Source organism: Haliotis asinina, chromosome 8 (genome assembly GCF_037392515.1).
Source record: "Haliotis asinina isolate JCU_RB_2024 chromosome 8, JCU_Hal_asi_v2, whole genome shotgun sequence".
Taxonomy (NCBI): domain Eukaryota; kingdom Metazoa; phylum Mollusca; class Gastropoda; order Lepetellida; family Haliotidae; genus Haliotis; species Haliotis asinina.
The window spans coordinates 63,477,815-63,497,088 of NC_090287.1; the positions used below are offsets into that span (position 1 = coordinate 63,477,815).

General features: G+C 41.4%; 2 protein-coding genes across 3 annotated transcripts; one reads left to right on the forward strand and one right to left on the reverse strand.

The window, feature by feature from the left end:
- Positions 1–996: 996 nt before the first annotated feature.
- Positions 997–11,413, forward strand: LOC137294327 (leucine-rich repeat-containing protein 74B-like). Of its 2 annotated transcripts, none has more exons than XM_067825324.1 (11): positions 997–1,416; positions 2,663–2,810; positions 3,708–3,889; positions 4,166–4,273; positions 6,331–6,424; positions 7,788–7,837; positions 7,979–8,060; positions 8,818–8,903; positions 9,504–9,695; positions 10,267–10,362; positions 10,659–11,413. In XM_067825324.1, exons 1-11 carry the CDS (start codon positions 1,393–1,395, stop codon positions 10,902–10,904), a joined length of 1,308 nt encoding a protein of 435 aa, XP_067681425.1. In that variant the 5' UTR covers positions 997–1,392; the 3' UTR covers positions 10,905–11,413. The 2 variants fall into 2 exon arrangements, with proteins under 2 accessions (XP_067681425.1, XP_067681426.1); XM_067825325.1 differs by lacking the exon at positions 997–1,416 and adding an exon at positions 1,972–2,098.
- Positions 11,414–12,497: 1,084 nt separating this feature from the next.
- On the reverse strand, positions 12,498–18,828 carry LOC137293894 (uncharacterized). The gene is made up of 4 exons (XM_067824687.1): positions 18,439–18,828; positions 16,183–16,398; positions 14,959–15,165; positions 12,498–14,544 (listed from the first exon to the last, which is right to left on the reverse strand). The coding sequence occupies exons 1-4, from the start codon at positions 18,712–18,714 to the stop codon at positions 14,359–14,361; spliced, it is 885 nt and encodes a 294-aa protein (XP_067680788.1). The 5' UTR covers positions 18,715–18,828; the 3' UTR covers positions 12,498–14,358.
- Between the last annotated feature and the right edge of the window lie 446 nt (positions 18,829–19,274).

Consider the following 19,274-nt stretch of genomic DNA (forward strand, 5'->3'; position numbering starts at 1 on the left):
GTTGGTTTTTTTAACGCGTCTCGCATTAGCGTTGACAGACAGTGCTCACTGTTAGTCGAGTTTTGATAGTCAGGAGGAAATGTCACTTTGCACTCCTCATTATAACGCTTATGACCAGAAGGTGTATATGTGTATCGTATGACACCTGTTTTGACTATACACTACCGTATACCCCTTGATATAGGGACATACTATAGCATAACCATAGACGGGTCAAGAACTGGGTGCAGGGGTGCTCATCCCTACTTTTGTCAAGAAATTTTGTTATATGACCTTTGAAACTCGGATGAAAATGAAGTGTTCACCGTGTGAATAAGTATAGTTTTACGTCGCTACCAGAAATACTCCTAGAATCACGGCAGGAATCTCCAGATATTGTACCCAAGCACGATTCAGTTATAGGATGTAGCAACATGGCGTCCTAACAATGACAAAGATTAACTGGAAGTGAAAAAGTGGGTGTAGTTGAAATGCAGAGGTAGCTGAGAAGGATGCAGGGGAGTTATTGAAAATAGAAGTGAGTGAGTTCAGTGTTACGCCGCACTACGCAATATTCCAGCTATATGGTGGCAGTCTGTAAATAATCGTGCCTGGACCAGACAATCCAGTGAAAAACAGGCCAAAGGCCCAGGTTTGACTAACCCTAACGGGCTCACTCAGTCACTCTAACGTTCATTCATTTACTTACTCACCCACTGTTTTACGTTGTTCTGATATCAATGCTCAACTACCTTCTAAAGTGAATTAGGGAGCTTCGGTACACATGTACCCCAAGTCCCCAAGTTGTGCATTGTTCAGATATCAGCACTCCCCATTGTCTCATTTAAACCAGGTACGTAGTTGTCATACACATGCTCCACGAGTCCCCATGTTGTACGTTCTGATATAAACGCTCATCGATATTTAGTGTCCCATTACCGAGATACGGTAGAGACATACTACGAACCACTATCTTGTGTTCTGGTCGGATAGAAACGCTCATCCGCCGTACCACTTAAACGGGCAGATACGGTATAGATGTTCCACGAGCCTCCATGTTGTGTGTTGTTCTGCTAACAGCGTTCATCTAACGTTAAGGACGTGCGGGTGACATGACGATGGTGATAACGTCATCGACGCTCGCGGGTCACTGCTCACATACACACAGCCCTGCCCCCACCGGTATCCCGCATTCCATCGCTAAACCCGACACCCCGGTCTTGTGTTAAAACAAACAGATAGCTGGGTGCAACGGCTTATGGCAACAGACGCTCGGTGGTGATTGTTTCTGACCAACAACCAGAAAACACCTCTTTAAATACTCTGTAGCGAGCGTGATTGGATTTACCTGTCTAACTGGATACTCATCACAGCTGAGATTGGTAAAACAGATCCCGGACACACGACGTCACCATGGCAACAGTGCCAAATGTGCAGGTAAGCACAGATGTTGACAGAATAGACAAGATGTCATGTCAGGACCAAGATCTGCTCCTTTCACCATCCCAGATGTTCTCAGATACATTGTAGTTTATTTGGTTCACTAGAACTTTGCTAACACCGAAAGGAAACATTTCCAATTTAATACTTCAGATATCAGATATTAAAAATATCGTTTTCTATACCCGTCTATATACGATATGGAAAAGATGTGACAACAGAAATAAAGGTAATGAAGACAGGTATGTTCACGTAAAATACTCGTTCCAGAAGCAGCTTGTCTTGGTTCATTAAATTCAAACTGCATTTTACCCATACCTCCACAACTATATAAAGTCAGTACCGCCTTACATATCTAATCAGTCTAACCACGACTCTGTAAATACATAAGTAATATTTGTTTAAAAAGAAAACCGTGAATTGATTTCAAGTGAGTCGATATTTTGATTTAAAGCCAGTTTATAAATATGTCACTTCCCCAGCTACCTAATCGTGTTGTCGCGATATTGGGGTGAGTACCCCTCCAATACCCCGCATACATCCCGCTGCGGCATTATCTGTTAGGGTGACGTGAGATTGTCAAACATGACTGCCTATCTGGAGGTTTTAGACAACAATGAAGCCATTAGTGTACAATAATCGCTGGCGGGATTGACCTACTATTACGGATATGGCGATGGTAAAGAACAGGGTTGTTTATTGTCATGATCAATGATTAATATCTTCTGTATTCTATTGTTTGCTGTTTTACCTGAAAACCTTAGATCGTGACATGGCGTTCTACTGTCTTCTACAAAATGCACTTTATCTACACTAAAACATAGACAACTGAGAGATTGATCAGCTAAATGAAGGCAACAGCCTTCTAACCGCCATATGAAATCTCTGAGATTCGGTTGTGTTGCATCATGATGGTACCAAGTGCTCATCGACCCACTGGTACGTGATACACGTCCGAGCACATCTGACAAGTACCACAGTATTACCAAAACTACAAGCAAATATCACTGGTGCGATCACCACCGCCATGTTCCCTTGTGACTGCACTGCCACTCTATTTGTTCTGACAGTGCCATACAGCTGAAGGACTTTGCAAACTTATTTAACAATTACATTTGGGAATACATTTTTGTAAATATATGCGTATTATTTTCTTTGGTGTTTTTTGTTGTTGTTGATTTCACGATGAATTATTTTGCGTCAACGTTTACGAGTTAGCACAAGTGTATCTGCTGCATGTCAGGTGCCTCGTGCATGCAGCCGAGAGAAGAAGATGGTCAACCGGAAAGTGAAAGCCCCAGAGCAGATTCTTTTCATCACACAGGTGGATGGGACGAGACGAGAGGGAACGGATGACAAGATAGAAGTACCTTTTGAAGAGGACGACTTAGGTACGTACACGATCACCCATGTTTCTTTGTTGTTTAACGTCGCACTCATCACTATTCCATCTATAAGGCGGTGATGTGTAAACAGTCGAGTCTGGATCAGACAATCCAGGGATCAACAGCATGAGCATCGATCCACACAACTGGGAGACAATGATGTATGTCAACCAAGTCAGCGAGCCTGACCACCCGGTCCCGTAAGGCACTTCTTAGCGGATTGGTCACCGAGGACCACTTCTAACCCGGATCTTCATGGGTGTGAAAAGTATGGGTGATTGAAGATCAGTTCTAATCCGGATCTTCACGAGTGACAAACTTCAGTGAGCATGTGCAACATCCCGTTGCACGGATGTCTCCATGGAAAGGGAATAGCACCTCTCTGACACTGTGAGGAGCTCACGAGTTCGACGTTGTAACAATCAGTTGAATGGAAAGACATCAGTTTATATTATTTATACGTACATAGACGATGCTGTTACAGTCAGATAATCTAATGCTAGTTTAATATTCTTCACATTTGATACGGACCAGACTCCATTGTTACAAGCAGTCAAATGGTAACACAGCTAATTTAAAGAACTCGGTTCCAATTGCTGATTACCATGCCTGGGAATCATGTTGACCAATACACGGGTACCTGGGTGAATCATGTTGACCAATACACGGGTACCTGGGTGAATCATGTTGACCAATACACGGGTACCTGGGTGAATCATGTTGACCAATACACAGGTACCTGGGTGAATCATGATGACCAATACACGGGTACCTGGGTGAATCATGTTGACCAACACACGGGTACCTGGGTGAATCATGTTGACCAATACACGGGTACCTGGGTGAATCATGTTGACCAACACACGGGTACCTGGGTGAATATTTCTACGTTATGTCATTTAGAGATACGGCGAGAAAAGTTGGACCTGGACGAGATAAAGCGAGAGTTGTATCAGCGAGAATGCAGGAGACTAAGGGTGACGCCTATTGGGGCGTTTGTCCGCAACCCCACCAAAACTCAGCTAGACCTGAGGTACTACTCCATGGGTCCAGATGGCGCTAAGGCACTTGCTGTTCCTCTGATGGTGAGTGTCTACGTCCAAACAGTTCCTTAAGCTCAGCCAAAGCTGTTTGCGAGGCATTTTAGAAGTTGTAAAGAGGGAGGAAAGCCCAGTTCTATGGACAGTCAAGTTCTTTATAGCAATGAGTGCAACTTTTTGGCGTCGGTACTAACACCGTTATCAATCATCACTTGTGATTAGCGTGCTTTAAAGCGCTCCAATTTAAAGGCGAATGGCCAATTAGGTTCTACTAGAAGCAAAAATGTGAAGGTAAGGTTTTGCTAATGTCTTTATCTTCAGTTGGATTCGTCCTTGACTCGACTTGACCTCGAAGGCAACTGCATCGGGCCGGCAGGACTTAGCAGTCTGGTTGAAACTCTTGCAGACAACTGCTGCCTTGCACAAATAGTACGGTAACCGTAGTATATTGACATTTTCTGTTACCCAAAGGATTGGACCATGGGTGAAATACAAATTCCTGGGATTATTTCATGTTCCATAGTATACTGGGCAAAAATTAAAACTTGACACGGGTAAATTTATGATTTTTGTTTCTGTTCGTTAGAATATTTCAAACCGTATCTCTATTAAGAGTAAACATTGTGAATCCTTTAATTTCATGAAATTGTAAAGTCTCGTGCATTCCTTGACGCTGTAGCCTAAAAATGAAAAACTGTGAACACACGTGCAAACACAAAATCGTGAGGTCAAGTGGTGCATGTTTACCTAAACTGAATAGGCACAGTGAAGCTGAATTGGGAAATTGAATTTTTCATTTTGATGACCTTTTGGAAATGCCACGTCTCACAAATGAAGAACATCAACGTGCTGTTTGGAGGCTCCATGCTGGTCAGTTTGTGGTCACTGTTGCAAGAGCCTTTAACTGTTCAAGACAAGCAATTTTTAATCTCAGGATGAGAATGCATCAAACGGGAACGGTTGCAGATTGCCCTAAGCCAGGAACGTCACGTGTGACGTCAGTCTGAGAAGAAGCAGCAATACGATTACGTCATCTTCGCAACAGATTTGTCAATGCAACTTCCACAAGCAGGGCGATGTTTGGTGGAAGGATAACCCCACAAACTGTCAGAAATCGCTTGCGTGCCGCCGGGAATCCCATAACGGACCAATCTTAACACCTTTTCATCGCCGTAACCGACTTGCGTGGGCCACAAGACTCATCAGGCTTACTCAAAGACAGTGGAATTCGACTGTCTTCAGTGACGAGATTTGCCGACAACACGACCCAGGTGTACCGCAGACGAGGTGAACGTCACGCTCAAGTCTGAATCCGTGCAGTTGACAGATTTGGTGGAGAAAGCGTCATGGTTGGGGACGTTCTCTTCTTGTTGTTGTACAAGGGAACGTCACTTCTGACCAGTACAGGGATCAGATTTTGCAACCTGTTCTGCTTCCGTTCATGCAGAGACACGCCCCTGGACCTACGGTCCAACAAGACAACGCTAGGTCCTATACAGCAGTTCTTACGTAGAAGTTTCTAAGAAATGCCGGTGTTCAAGTCCTGGATTGGCCATCGTGTATCCCCGACCCCAATCCGATCGAACACACTGGGACGAACTGGGTCGACGTGTTCGTCAATAAGTCAATCCACGACAGACGTTGCAAGACCTTCAGCGTGTCCTTGTTGAACAATGGCGGCGTCTTCTTTGGGCAGTGTTCATTAACGTTCTGAGATCCACGAGGAGCTGTCGTGTGGCTGTACGAGACGCTAGAGCTGGACACAATCGTTACTGAACACCTCAGTTCCATTGTTCTCCATTCTGTGAACTTTATTTTGGAGGGTAGTCCGACATCATAAATGTTATCAACGTTAAAGGCAAATGTCCAGACGTGTTTCTGTTTTCTGTTGATGTCCAGGTGTTCTGTGCACAGCATACAACTAAAATAATTGCCTTAAAATAAGCATTAAAATTATGGTCCCCAAAATACTAAGTGTCAAGTTTTCATTCTTGCTCAGTATGCATGACATAATCTGGTGACTTCTGTCAGTGCTCTAGTTACGGTTGCTTTGACAGCGCCATCTTGTAGTGTTTTCAACAAAGAGTATAACATTTAGACCACGCATTATTTCGGCACTTCTCCAAGACTAGGTACACAAGCTGTGATTTACTGAAATAATGTCACACAGGGCTTTCAACAACCTCTCTCAAACACTTCCTCAAGGAACGGATGCTTATAGATAAACTGAACCACAGAAAAGCAGGTTCACTGAGCAAGAGAAATGACATGTTCATTCTCCTGGATATTTCGGTTGAAAATGGACTTTTTCTTGAGTCCGATATCAGAGTATAGTAACATTAAAGCTTTATGTCCGACTCCACGAAGCGCCAGTAGTATATGTATAATTTAGTGGAGTAGGTAGGTATCGTTCAATGATTACATCGAGAATGATGAACACATCGCCTGTTTTGGTACAGTTAAAGCTGGTGTTGATTTCCCTCTAGAGTTTGGCGAACAATCACCTGGGCAGTGTTGGTGCCAAACATGCCGCCAGTCTCATGATGAAGAACCAGTACATCTCGAGTGTAAACCTCTCAGGTCAGTTGGTGATGTTTGTTCATACTGCTCCTTATGTCACCTCCTCGGCATGGAGGTGCATCGTTAATGGATACTGCCATCAACGTGAATGATACTTGTATCTACCGGTTACATACTTCCTGTATTGTAAACAGTCTACGTAGAAGATATTTCGCTTTTATATAGACGGTACTTACATTAACATATATGACGCTGCAATCTACGGAGGAAAAGGTATTATCTACCCTCTAATAATCGACTTGAGTAGCCATATTCTACCCCGTGATTGACAACAGTTCCGTGTCTCATTTCGTAACACTGGCTCAATTAATAATACCGATTTTCGTTGTATGTATAACCGTCTCAAAGAATACAAAAATAAAACATTACATGCAATGAAGGCAATGGTGTTAATATGCATCACACTGCAACATTAACTTTCCAAAACAAGTAAGGGTAAGCATAATATCCACTTCTTGTGATATGAGGGGAGAGGCAAGAGTTTATGAGTAAGTAAGTAAGTAAGTAAGTAAGTGAGTTTGCATTTACGCCGTGTTTAGAAATATACCAGCAACATCACGGTGGGAAGGGCCAGGAATGGGCTTCACACATTGTACCCATGTGAGGAATCGAACCCGGTCTTCCGTGTGATTAGCGAAAGTTTCAAGAGTCAGCTTAAGTTATATAGTTATTTTTATATACATTTTCTTAGTATGAGATCGTAACGAATGATTACAGTATCATATCGAAGAGGGGAAAGCTTAAGTCTGCTCATATTTTAGTACTTAGAGGAGTACATATGCTTTACGGTGTAATTCTATCCATTGACTAAGACTTTCACAAATTTATTGTTTTCATTACATGGAGATATTGAACACGTTAATCAAACCGTCATAGCTTTAGGCATGCGTCCGTTAATATCTCTGCACATAAACAAACACGTTAAAACAGGATCAGCACAATATATTCCACGTCAGTTGTATGAGCTCAGCGTGTACAAATGTGTCCGTGTCAGTTAAAGTTGATGTTCCGTTATCATAGTATGGATGTATCAGTTAACCTACGATAAATGTCACTTAATCTAGTACTGACGAATCAATTAACTGACTTAGTATGTATGCGTCACTTAACCAAGTATTGACGTGTCAGTTAGTTTAGTATTGCTGTGTCAGTTAGCCTTGTGTGGATGTGTCAGTTAACCTTGTATGGATGTGTCATTTTACCTAGAATAGATGTGTCACTTAATCTAGTATTGGCGTCATCAATGTACATCATCTAACCAGGTACTCACCTCGTACAAGTATGGGGCCTAGTGAGGTACAGGTGAAGCACCTTGCCTTATATGTATATGTACCTGAAGTAAGCATGCAGTATATGTTTTCAGGAAACGGATTCCGTGACATCGATTCGACAGCATTCGGGCTAGTGATAAGGGTACGCCATTCTGATTCTTGAAGTACACTTCAGATCAACGGTAATACGACAGAGACCAAACCTTTCAAAATGTCCCCGGTAAACGCTTTTCTAGATGTTCCCTGGATATGGGAGTAACTCATTTTCTGTCTTTGTATACAGGAATGCAAACACGTCAAGGAGCTGGTATTGTCCAACAACGAACTTGGAGACATGGCAGGGAGGGAACTTGGAGATGCTCTAGGTAGGTTCAGCTATACCAGCTTCCATGACGTTTGTCAGGTGGGTCAGTAGTACAAGCTGCGGCATCGATCTGCCTGGTGTTCCTGCATCAAGTGGTGGGTGGGGTTGTAGAAATATATATGTCAGAGAGGTGTGTCAGTATTCCAACAGACCTACATGACGTGATTGTTTGTTTACATGTTGTTTAACGCCGCACTCAAATGGCGGCGGTCTGTAAATAATCGAGTCTGGACCAGACAATCCAACGATCAACATCGTTAGCATCTAGGGAATCGGGATACGATGAAATGTGCTCAATCAAGTCAGCGAGTCTAACCACCCTATCCAGTTAACCGTATCTTATAACAAGCATGTCCAAATTTAAAGGTCATCGTATAACTGAAAATTACCAAGTGCGGCGTTAGACAACAAACAAAGCAGTCAAACCCGATGCGTCCCCGATTTCACACCATTTTACACCCATACTCTGTCAGCTACCAGCAAGTTATCAACAGGACTTTGTATTAGTACATGCTACCATAATATATGTAACTACCGCTGCACGAATGTATATTGTCATTCAGCTATGAGTCAGACAGCAGATAATTTGTACTTTATCCGACGTAGGCGATGACCTTCTAAACAGCCGTTACAAGGACCATTTTCCAAATACATCAGTGTTGATATCTGTGTACATATCTAGCTGTTTCTACAACATAGCAGTGGCGTGAACTGCCCAACAATCTGGCAATCTCCAAGGTGTATGTTCTCTGTTCCAGTAAGTAACGACACCCTGGAGCATCTTGACCTCAGCTGGAACCACATCAGGAACGCTAGTGCAGCGAAACTATTCAGCGGTGTTAAGGTAAGCCTGTAGTTTTCATTCCGATGCTACGTTATGAAAATCAACGGACATGTGTCAACCAAGTCAGCAAGCCTGACCACGCGATCCCGTTAGTCGCCTTTTAGCATGGTTTGTTTGCGACCACTTCCTACCTGGTCCATGTCCGTGTGTTCTTAGCGGAACATTACACCTGAATCAGAACTCTTCATGTTGAAGTAGAAATGATGGTGCCAATTCAACTCCAAGGAAAGGACACCAGAATCACCATCATCAAAACAACCAAGCACTGTCCAAAGCACCAGCCATAAATTGATCATAATTCTATTTCTTTTGTTTTGGTGTGGTCGCCAATTGTGCCCTTTAGTGGTTTTTAGGGGTTTTACGTAAATTTAAACATAGAAATACATATTATGCCATTTTCTGCTATATGTGTCATTAGGATATATTTATACACATGCAAATCTACCGCTGGTGTTATTATGTATTGTTTCATGTGTATATCATATGGAGATATATGGCGTGTAAAGCTTAATATGTTTATCATATGATATTTATGCAAAATGTCAAGCTCATGGTCCAGTGCAAGCGGTCTAGGTCACACACCGATGACGATGTTTCCAGGAAAACGTGGGCTTGCGACGTCTGAACGTCAGCTTCAACGGCTGTGGCGGTGAGGGCGTGGTAGGTGCGGGGTTAGCTCTGGCTAGCAACAACACCCTGAGGGAACTCGACCTGTCGAGAAACAGGCTCACAGACGGAGACGTCAAGTTCGCTTTGAGCTTGAAAAACAACGACTCTCTCCAAATCCTCCGGGTAATAAAAAATATATTTCAGACCACCGGAGCTGTGCACGAATGAGGTTTATTGAAGTGTTTTTATTTATCATATATTGTATGTGGTGCGAATACATGTTGTTGTAATGACTACTTAAGATGAGGGCCGTCCATGGTGGATCTGTCATGCCTATGACTTAAGTAATATAAGAATCAGGTATTCCGAAACTTCTGATGAATTGTACACCTGTAATCTGGTTTCAGCCCACACCTGAATATAGAACATATGTATTCGAAATGGCTCAGTACTGTTTGCCTGAACAAACTCCGAGAGAGGCTCTTTCTTGAACATAGTATATTCAGGAGAAAGCCACACTTCCAGTGCGAGACTTTCTACTAAACATGCTATGCGTGTTTCGCAGCAAAAAGTGAAGGTTCTGAAATAGTTTTGAGCCTTTACACTGATAAGTACCGACATGTGTTGTCAGAGTATTTCCTCAGCAAACATGTGAACATTAATTCTTATCTATAAGTAATAGATCAGTGCCATAGTCGGCGAACACAGTCAGACATACCCATTTCTGATTTTATCTTGATTGCTCTCTCTACAGTTGGGAGACAACCTACTGACGGATATCGGCGCGCTGGCGTTGCTCACAGCCATTCACAGCGCAGAGAGTTGTGTCGTCGAGGAAGTCGACATCGGGGTAGGTAAGGAGAGGGCTGTGCCTTGGATGAGGTCATCCTGCGGGGCGAGCTGTGTTGAGTGATATACTCTACCACATGGGGGTATAGCTGATGTGCATTTGTTATTTACGTTCCTAAAAAAACAGAGATTATTAGGAAATGAATTAAACAGATGTGATACTAACATTACCGTAAGACAGATCTCTTTATGATATTTTTTTTTTAAATTAAACTACATAACGGTCTATATGAACCGGTAGAGTCCCAATATTCCGGAAAGTGTTCCTGTGAGCAGACAGAGTTTCCTTTATTACAGACGACGAGCGTGAATCCAGATTTCGTTGCCCTCGTCAAAGCAATCCAAGATGACAGGCCATTCAAAGTTACACATGGACCTATCATCGTTGTCAAAGACCACGCTAAGTATTCACAAGAAGGTCCTGAAAACGATGACTCTGACGCAGAGGACGAGGACCTTGAGGTCGATGAAGAAGAACCTACAGATGGCGTGGAAGTTCAGGATACGAAAGCTGTGGAAAGATCTGTGTCATCGGTGATCTAACATTCTGTGGACTAGTATCCTGTGATCTTGGAGTCTAATGGAGAAAAATACCAGTGAACGGATAAACCACAGTAATATTTATGTGTTCCTGGGAATATCTGAGCACTCATTGCTATGCATTTGTGTGTTTTAAGTGGAACTCATGTATCGAGTCAGTAAAATGCCTCCTCTGTTCCTCTGCATCAGATCATGTGACCCATTTGGTGTGTCCATGAACATACAATGTTCATTGTCCTCCCGCCAATCTTTCGTCATCAGTAAACTGTGGTGTCGTTTATAAACTAAGACCAGTGACATATGTACAGGTTTCGAAAGTGGCAAGGCTGTTCAGGATACACGAAGCAGTGGATAGGAGCAGTGTTTAAAGTGTATATACCGCGCGACTTGTGTGCTTGTAGAGCTGGCATTCACCTAGTTGGTCCAGGAACACTCATGTCACGTGTACAGAGAATAGAATGGAAAGACATTATTGAGAAGTGAGAATATGCAATAAATGAGTTGGGTGTGTTGTTACTGGTTAAGAAACATCATGACCGCCTTTAAAAAGTGAGCAGTGAACAAGGTTCACTCTCACTTTCGGCGATTTCGAAGTTCCAGGCACTTCAAGAAGACTTTTGATACAGTGAATCATTACAAAAACCTATCCTGGATTTAAACAGATTTCACAACATATTTTCACAACAAAAACCAAAATAGTCTCACAAGCGTCACGTTAGGTTCAAGAGGCGATTTGCGGGTTTCTTATACCTGGATTAATCTAAAGCGTGTTCTAGTCTCCTTGCTCACAACCTTCCAGAATGGAAAGAATATGTTCCAGGTCCGATTTTAAAACCACCTTGGCACGGGTTGATCTCAAGTGCCTGCCCACGTGCTTCGTCTGCTGAGGTTAAGTGTGGATGTGCTCACTCATACACGGCGCACGATTTGGATGCTTGAGTGATTGTTGGTCGCATACCCGTAAGATGATTTGGAGATTTTATGTGCGCTTTCAGACACCCGTATTTCGCATACGGGAGTTTACTAGTGCTCATACACACACCATGAACATCATGCAGTGCCACGGTTTGCTGACAAACAGTGTAAATACTGCTGAAAATGAGGAAAGTTAAAGAGTTTGGTAGTCATTAATGATGACTTAAAACCGTGAGGATACAGGTTAGAAATCGGTTTTGGTAACCCATGTTTGGCATGAGGCGACTAACGGATCGGGTGGTCAAGATCGTTGACTTTGTTGACACGGCATCATATCCCAGTTATGTACATTAATGCTCATGATGTTGTCCACTTGTCCAGACTGGATTGTTTACAGAAGCAATCGGCGGCAGGAATATTGCCGCATTAGACAACCAACTATCAATCCACGGTGACTTGATTGATAATATGTCCTTGCACTGCTCGTATCACTGGACACCCCAGCATTAACCCACTGACTGAAAATTGCTAAACAGGCATTAAACCATCAACCATCCTGAATAATTAGTGCCCATCGTTGCGTCTTTCAAAGGTGAAACAAAGTCTGAAAGTCAAGTACAATTTCAATCACCTATACGTTACATGAACTGGTCACAGTTAACAAAAGGAACAAATCAACCATGGGTGAAGCCATTGGCCAGTGACTGGCCTCAAAGATGTAAAAGATGTTTTATTTTCATCCATAAGATCACATTATATTACATACGATAAGATAATCAGCAGACAATACGAACATTATCATGTTTACATCCTGGTTATAATAACAACAAAGCATTCACCCACACAACACTCAGCAACACACAGTGTTTTCATTGAAATGATAATGTGCCAGACAATTCATTCCAAGTTCTTGTACCCATTCACTTTAACAGTAGCGTGAACAAACACCTCTTCCACAAATCCATTCAACGGTCCAAAGACTAAGTATGGAAGACGAGTTGGGCCCAGGTTCTCCTTTGGGACAGCACAAACTATGACAGGTTTGGGTTAATGGCATGGTGTAATAACAAATCAAACAAACTGACACAAACCTTCCAAAGTCTGGACACATTTTCATTCAGTTTTCTGGCATTGATAATCCAAAATAATTGGTTTGCGTCCTTAATCAAATTCTCCAGACTATGTTAGATAATGCACAAAATTTATTGAAAAAACATGTAGTTCTTCAGGGTTTCTTAATATTACTTAATTATAACTTAATATTTCTTAATATTACACTAAATTTCACATCTTAAAAGAATGACTAGTATGTTAGGAACATAAAGTTCTTGTTATGAGATAAATTCAATCCTGACAAGGAAAAAGTTTGCTGTGCTCATGAAATGAAAGAGACAAAACCAACTTTGTGAAAAAGAGTTGTTAATGGAAACAAGTGTTCCAAAATAATTTGTGTTTGATTGTGAGTAAACACGATTGATTTCTGGGTCTTATAGTCATTATAAACTGTCTTCAGTTATTTCAATTAATGGGACTACTAGTTAAGTTGACAACTATTTTCCTATTGCTCAGCATGAGTGTTATATAATCATTCTCTCTGTCATAGCTATGTCCCTGGGATGCTGCCAAAATGGCACAATATAATGATATGAAGAACTTACTGAGAGGCATGAACAGCTGCAGTAATTTGAAATACAATAATATTTTAAAAAATCAACATATATAATAATATCTGCTTCCAAACTGTTCCGAACACAGCATGGATTACAGGGTTCCTTGAACACTTTCAGGCATGAACACAAACAGGCACTGCTTAGCTGGCACCGAGACCTGAACATGAAATGAGTAATGTAGCAATAAATAAATGAAAAGGCAGTGCCATCTTGATTAAAATACCGTTTATAAAGACATATAAACTCTTATCAATCTGTGGGCCAATCCACTGCATTTAGAAAGCACCACAGCGCAAGTGAACTTCAAGCTTCAAGTATGTAACATTTGGCTGTTTGTATATAATCAAAATCAGAGTGTGTGGGGCACTGCCTGTATCAACCATTAATATGTCTGGTTATATATCCACAAACAGTCTAGATGTAAACTCATTGCTCACTGTAACATTACAGTGAGCAGTGTTTGAAATAAGGCCCTTCCAACCACCCAAGATCGGCAGGATTTCTGACAGACAGTGTCAATTTATGGCCAATCTGCCAGATGGTCTGATAAAGACTTTAGATACAGGTAACTTGTTCCATACAGACTGTGATAGGCTGAAAAAGAAAATATGTCAACAGTTCATGTCACATATACAGGATGTTTCTATATGAATACATCCAGCAAATGCATTGCTCTGTTCATGGTATAATCTGACTCCTGAACTCACAGTCATCAGAAAACATCAAATACGTATTAAATGATTTCTCCCTCCCCAAGATCCCCTCTCTATACAAAGGCTACTTCCATCTCCACAAAGAGATACAGGTGACTATCAGTTGATCTTCATAAATAATTATTTCTCCCCCTGCAAGATCCCCTTTTCATGAAGACTCTACTTCCTCCTCCAGACAGTGGCCTGGGCAACAGTCCACTGGTTTTTGCGGGCTGTCTCTCGTATGAAGAAGGGCATGTCGACCTCCTCCAGCAGGTCGAAGTCAGGGCTGAGCCACTTCTTGAGGGCAGAGAAGCCAGTGACTGGGTTGCCACTTGAGTCCTTGTAGCCCCCAAGCCAGTTCTCCTACAACACATGCATCAGTGTGTAGGTCAGTTTATGTTGTCTGTGTCAGTGTGACCATTATCTTGTGTGTCAGTTTTAACTGAAGGAAAGTCCAAACATGGGTTGGTTCATTACTACCTTGGTTTTACCTATATAATTATATTCTAATACTGATCCAAGTTACAGAGAGAGGGTCTTATAAGAACAAGGTATTGATTCCATTGTCCAACACTGTTGCATTTAAGATTCTCAAGCAATCTAGCCATTCAGTGAATTATGACCCATATGTGTGTATTGAGTCATGCTGACCTACTTACACCAAGACACTCTCTAGATACCTGATAAACAAAGTCTGTCAGCCATGAGACAGTACCATAATGGCAGCAACACTTTATATCTACCCCAAGAACAACAACATATTCCCCTCATACAAACCTTGTCAGCAAATTCTGGGAGCCATGTGTACGGCGCTGTGATGACGACCACACCCCCTGAGGCCACAAGACCTGGGAGGCGCTGAAGGAAGGCAGTGGCATGATGGAGTCTGCAGATGAGGTTTGCTGCCAGAACAATGCCAAACTTTCCCAGATCACTTCGCAGAGCACATGCATCTCCCTGCTCAAACTCTGCTCGAGATCGGTCCTGACACAAAGTAATAGACTATTTTGATCACATCTATGTTTTCACATTTAACCAATTTTCCTCAATGTTCATGCTGTAAATTAAATACTATGTTCATTTACCCACTCCTGCCATTCCAGAAGGAACAGTAATGTAATATAGTGATAGAAGAGCCTGTAAAATACTCATTGAGAATATCACCACAGAAAAGAGTATGCAAACATGCATTGATGAAAAATTTACATCACTAAAGTAACTCATCAAAGCATTGATAATGCTAAGAATTGATGGAATTGGGGAATGTGGCTTTTTAAGCTTTTGTTCAGATAAATGTAGTTCACTTACAAAGTATAAACAATTCTCAAATATTAAACGAAAGAGTAATGGCACTGAAATACATTTGGCAAAAAGTGTAAAGCTCCCCAATGTAGAAATGTTTAGTATGTTAAATAATAGGGTTTTACTTCTGAAATTAAAATTTGAAACTTTTTCCATATTTTCTGAAAACACTGACAGCATACGAAATATGGGGTAGTAGTTTTTACAAAACATTCGAGTTTAAACTATGGTACTTCAAATAATGTATGTACATTGACAGAGAGAGTAAATGACTTTATCACTTATTTCTGGTGTCAAGAAATAAGAACATTCATTTTATATCACACCTTGACTTTTTACGTCAACATTTTTGTAAGTTTGAAAGTCAAACATACTGTCATTAAACTGTCTTTAATTTATCCTAAGGTCAAGTAAAGCCGATACAGAATTCTCGTTGATTACACCAGAGACTATGGTCATGATAGAAGTCATCAATTCAACTGGTGATAATATCTTCTCCTATGCAGATTGTACTAAGATATATATGGAGGATAGTATTATACTGTACTTTCATTTCTAACATCTTGTAGGTGAAAATATCTTCCACATAAATGAAAATGCTATATACATAGAAGATAACAAATAATTAGACTTACAAGCTTCAATACTCTAAAATTAACTTCTACAAACTGACCGTTCTATTGCTGAAACCTGACTTACAATTTCAGGTGCTACCCTAGCAACAAGATCGGTTGTCAAGGCTCCCTCATCAACGACAAAATAGTCCATCTTTCCATCAGTCTTCATTGTGTTGCATGCATTGACGAACGACTGGCTGTAGTCAATCCCCACTGCCTGCTCTACAACCCGACACAGCTCAAAGGTCGACCTGCCGACTGCACAGCCGATATCCAGAGCTCGATTTGGAATTCCTGACTGCAGGAAACAAAAATATGAGTGAATGTTGTGTTAAGTCAAAGCAGTATTGGGCAGATATTGATGAGTGTGATGTTAAAAACAACTAATTTAATCAATTGTCTCTATGGGGCGGTAATTTTGGCAAAACACTTCAAATATATTCACTAATTACAATACACAGTCAAACAGAACAATATTCTTGGAGTTTGTGAGATTAACTTTGTTAAAATGGTAAAAGAGTAAATGAAAATTGTTTCATCTAAAAAATCTAAACATTCACACTTGCAAATAAACATAAACTAAAATGTCTTTCATAAAAAATTGTCCACCGCTATCATCCCAGTAGAAAGACAGAACATTCTGCTGAGATGACATTCCACCAACAAATTCAGCAGTGATTCTCTTCTCTGTCTGAAGTCCAACTAAACCTATTGTAACATACTGGCAACATGGAGTCATAGAGAGCTGCTCAAAGGCTGGTTCTGAACCTGATGTCTAAAGCTGATGTCAGTCATAAAATCCCAATGTGAGTGAGTGAGTGTGTGAGTGAGTGAGTGAGTGAGTGAGTGAGGGAGGGAACTAGCACTTTTTCATCGCTTCTGGCAATATTCCAGCAATATCACAGCAGGGAACACCAGAAATGTACCCATGTGGGGAATTGACTGGTCTTCCACATGAAGCACTTGACTACCTTCACAGCTCCCTCCCACCCGCCTAATATTGCTCTAAAACTAAACACACTCACTCATTCACTAGGGTCTGCTGAGAAATTACTGAAGTGTGAAATGTTACAATAAACACGGCAACAAAACCCATGATAACTCTAGGCAATTGCACATTAGATCACTCCAGCTGTCACGCTGTATGACTGGTACTGTGTCAGTAGTGCAGTCACCTTGGTTCACACACAAAGCAGGGTAATGCACAGCTCTAACGTTAAAAAACAAAAACATCAAAGGATGTGACACATACTGAGAAGCTGTCATCCTTAAAAATGAAAATATATCTTGTCAGTTATAAATTTGATGAATTGTCAGATGCTGGATGAGCTTTTGCATAATGGTTTGGCACTTGACAACCTCTTAGTAACCTGGTGACACCAACAGACCCAACACCTGCTGATGGCATACAATGGCACCAACTGGTGCAACATCTGCTGATGGCATACAGTGACACTAACAAGCCAAACACCTGCTGATAGCACACTATGACACCAACAGGCCCAACCCCTGCTGATAGCATACAATGACACCAACAGGACCAACATCTGGTGATGGCACACTATGACACCAACAAGCCCAACCCCTGCTGATGGCATACAATGACACCAACAGGCCCAATACCTGCTGATGGCATACAATGACACCAACAGGACCAACACCTGCTTATGGCAGACAGTAATACCAACAGGCCCAACCCCTGCTGATGGCATAGAATGCCACCAACAGGACCAACACCTGCTTATGGCAGACAGTAAAACCAACAGGCCCAACCCCTGCTGATGGCATACAATGACACCATCAGGACCAACACCTGCTTATGGCAGACAGTAAAACCAACAGGTCCAACCCCTACCCTTAACATGCTAACAGTTTCCATATTATTCATTTTAAAACAATGTGGCAAAACCTGAAGACACTTGTTACATTACTATAAGGAAGGCCCATGGATAGAATTTTCAGGTTTTATTCTCTAGTTGGAATGTTGTTATCTGGCAACAGCATCAGCTCAAAGCAGTAAGCGCAGCCTAGTGAAGTTCATTTACAGAAATTAGTATAATTAGTTTCTCAGAAAGTGTATTAAAATTTTTAAAATAATTTGCTGATTATTTTTTTTCTGTAAACACACTGAAATCGTTACTTGCGTTACTTGAATGCCTTAACAAATATCTCAGATTGTCATGACATCGACAATCTCCCGCCGTGATATTGCTGAAATGCGGTATAAAACTAAACTCACTCACTCACTCGCCAATGCTAACGACAAGGCATGCCCCAACGGGCTTCCTGAGATACGGCGTCACATTACTTCTAACACCTGTTAGGAGCTAAGCCTTACATTGTCTTTATAATGCTTCAAACACAACTCTGCACAACGTTTTGGGAAATCGAGTGAGTCCTTGGGACCAAAATCGTATTTGAGAACTTCTTGCGGCGATCCATAGTGAAAAACCAGGTACTCATTCAACAGTTTCCGCGATTCATAAACATTGTCTCTACTTTTGCCCCTCCGCTCAGCATACAGTCGATACGTGCTGTAGGCCGCCACGCCCACTGACAACGCTACCGTGGACATGGCAAGGGTCTTATGGTCTATTCCAAACACAGTCGCCATTTCTAATCCCTTGAGACGTGATAAAAAAATGCTCCAACTTCGGCACAGAAAATCGGCACGTTCTACAATCAGCTGAACACGCCGGTAAACACGCTGGAAAGAGGAAGTTATAAATGTGACAATACGCATGCGCGGCTGTCGATAACAACGTGTTCCAAAGTTTCATTATCTATTTTATCAGTAAAGATAGTATACACGTCTGTATACATAATGATTAAACAAACTACATCATATGCCATGATATATCAGGGGTTTTTTCAAAAGGTTAAGACTGATAACTAGTCTCTCAACTAAAATAAAATATAATGAAAAAGAGCCGCCTTATTTTGGGTAGTTGCAGGGCTACTTGAAATTAGCCTCTTTAGATAACAAAGAAAATAAAGTTGTTGTACTTGGGAAGAAAGTTTCAGATCTTCTTGTTCAACAAATTCTGGAACAGTCGATGTGAAGAACTACGCAGTTAACTGTATGTATTCTAAGAGCGACTTCACCTTGTCTAAATGCTAGTATTCCTTGTATGAAACTATGTGGAATTAATGTTTACCATTGACTTACAAGGT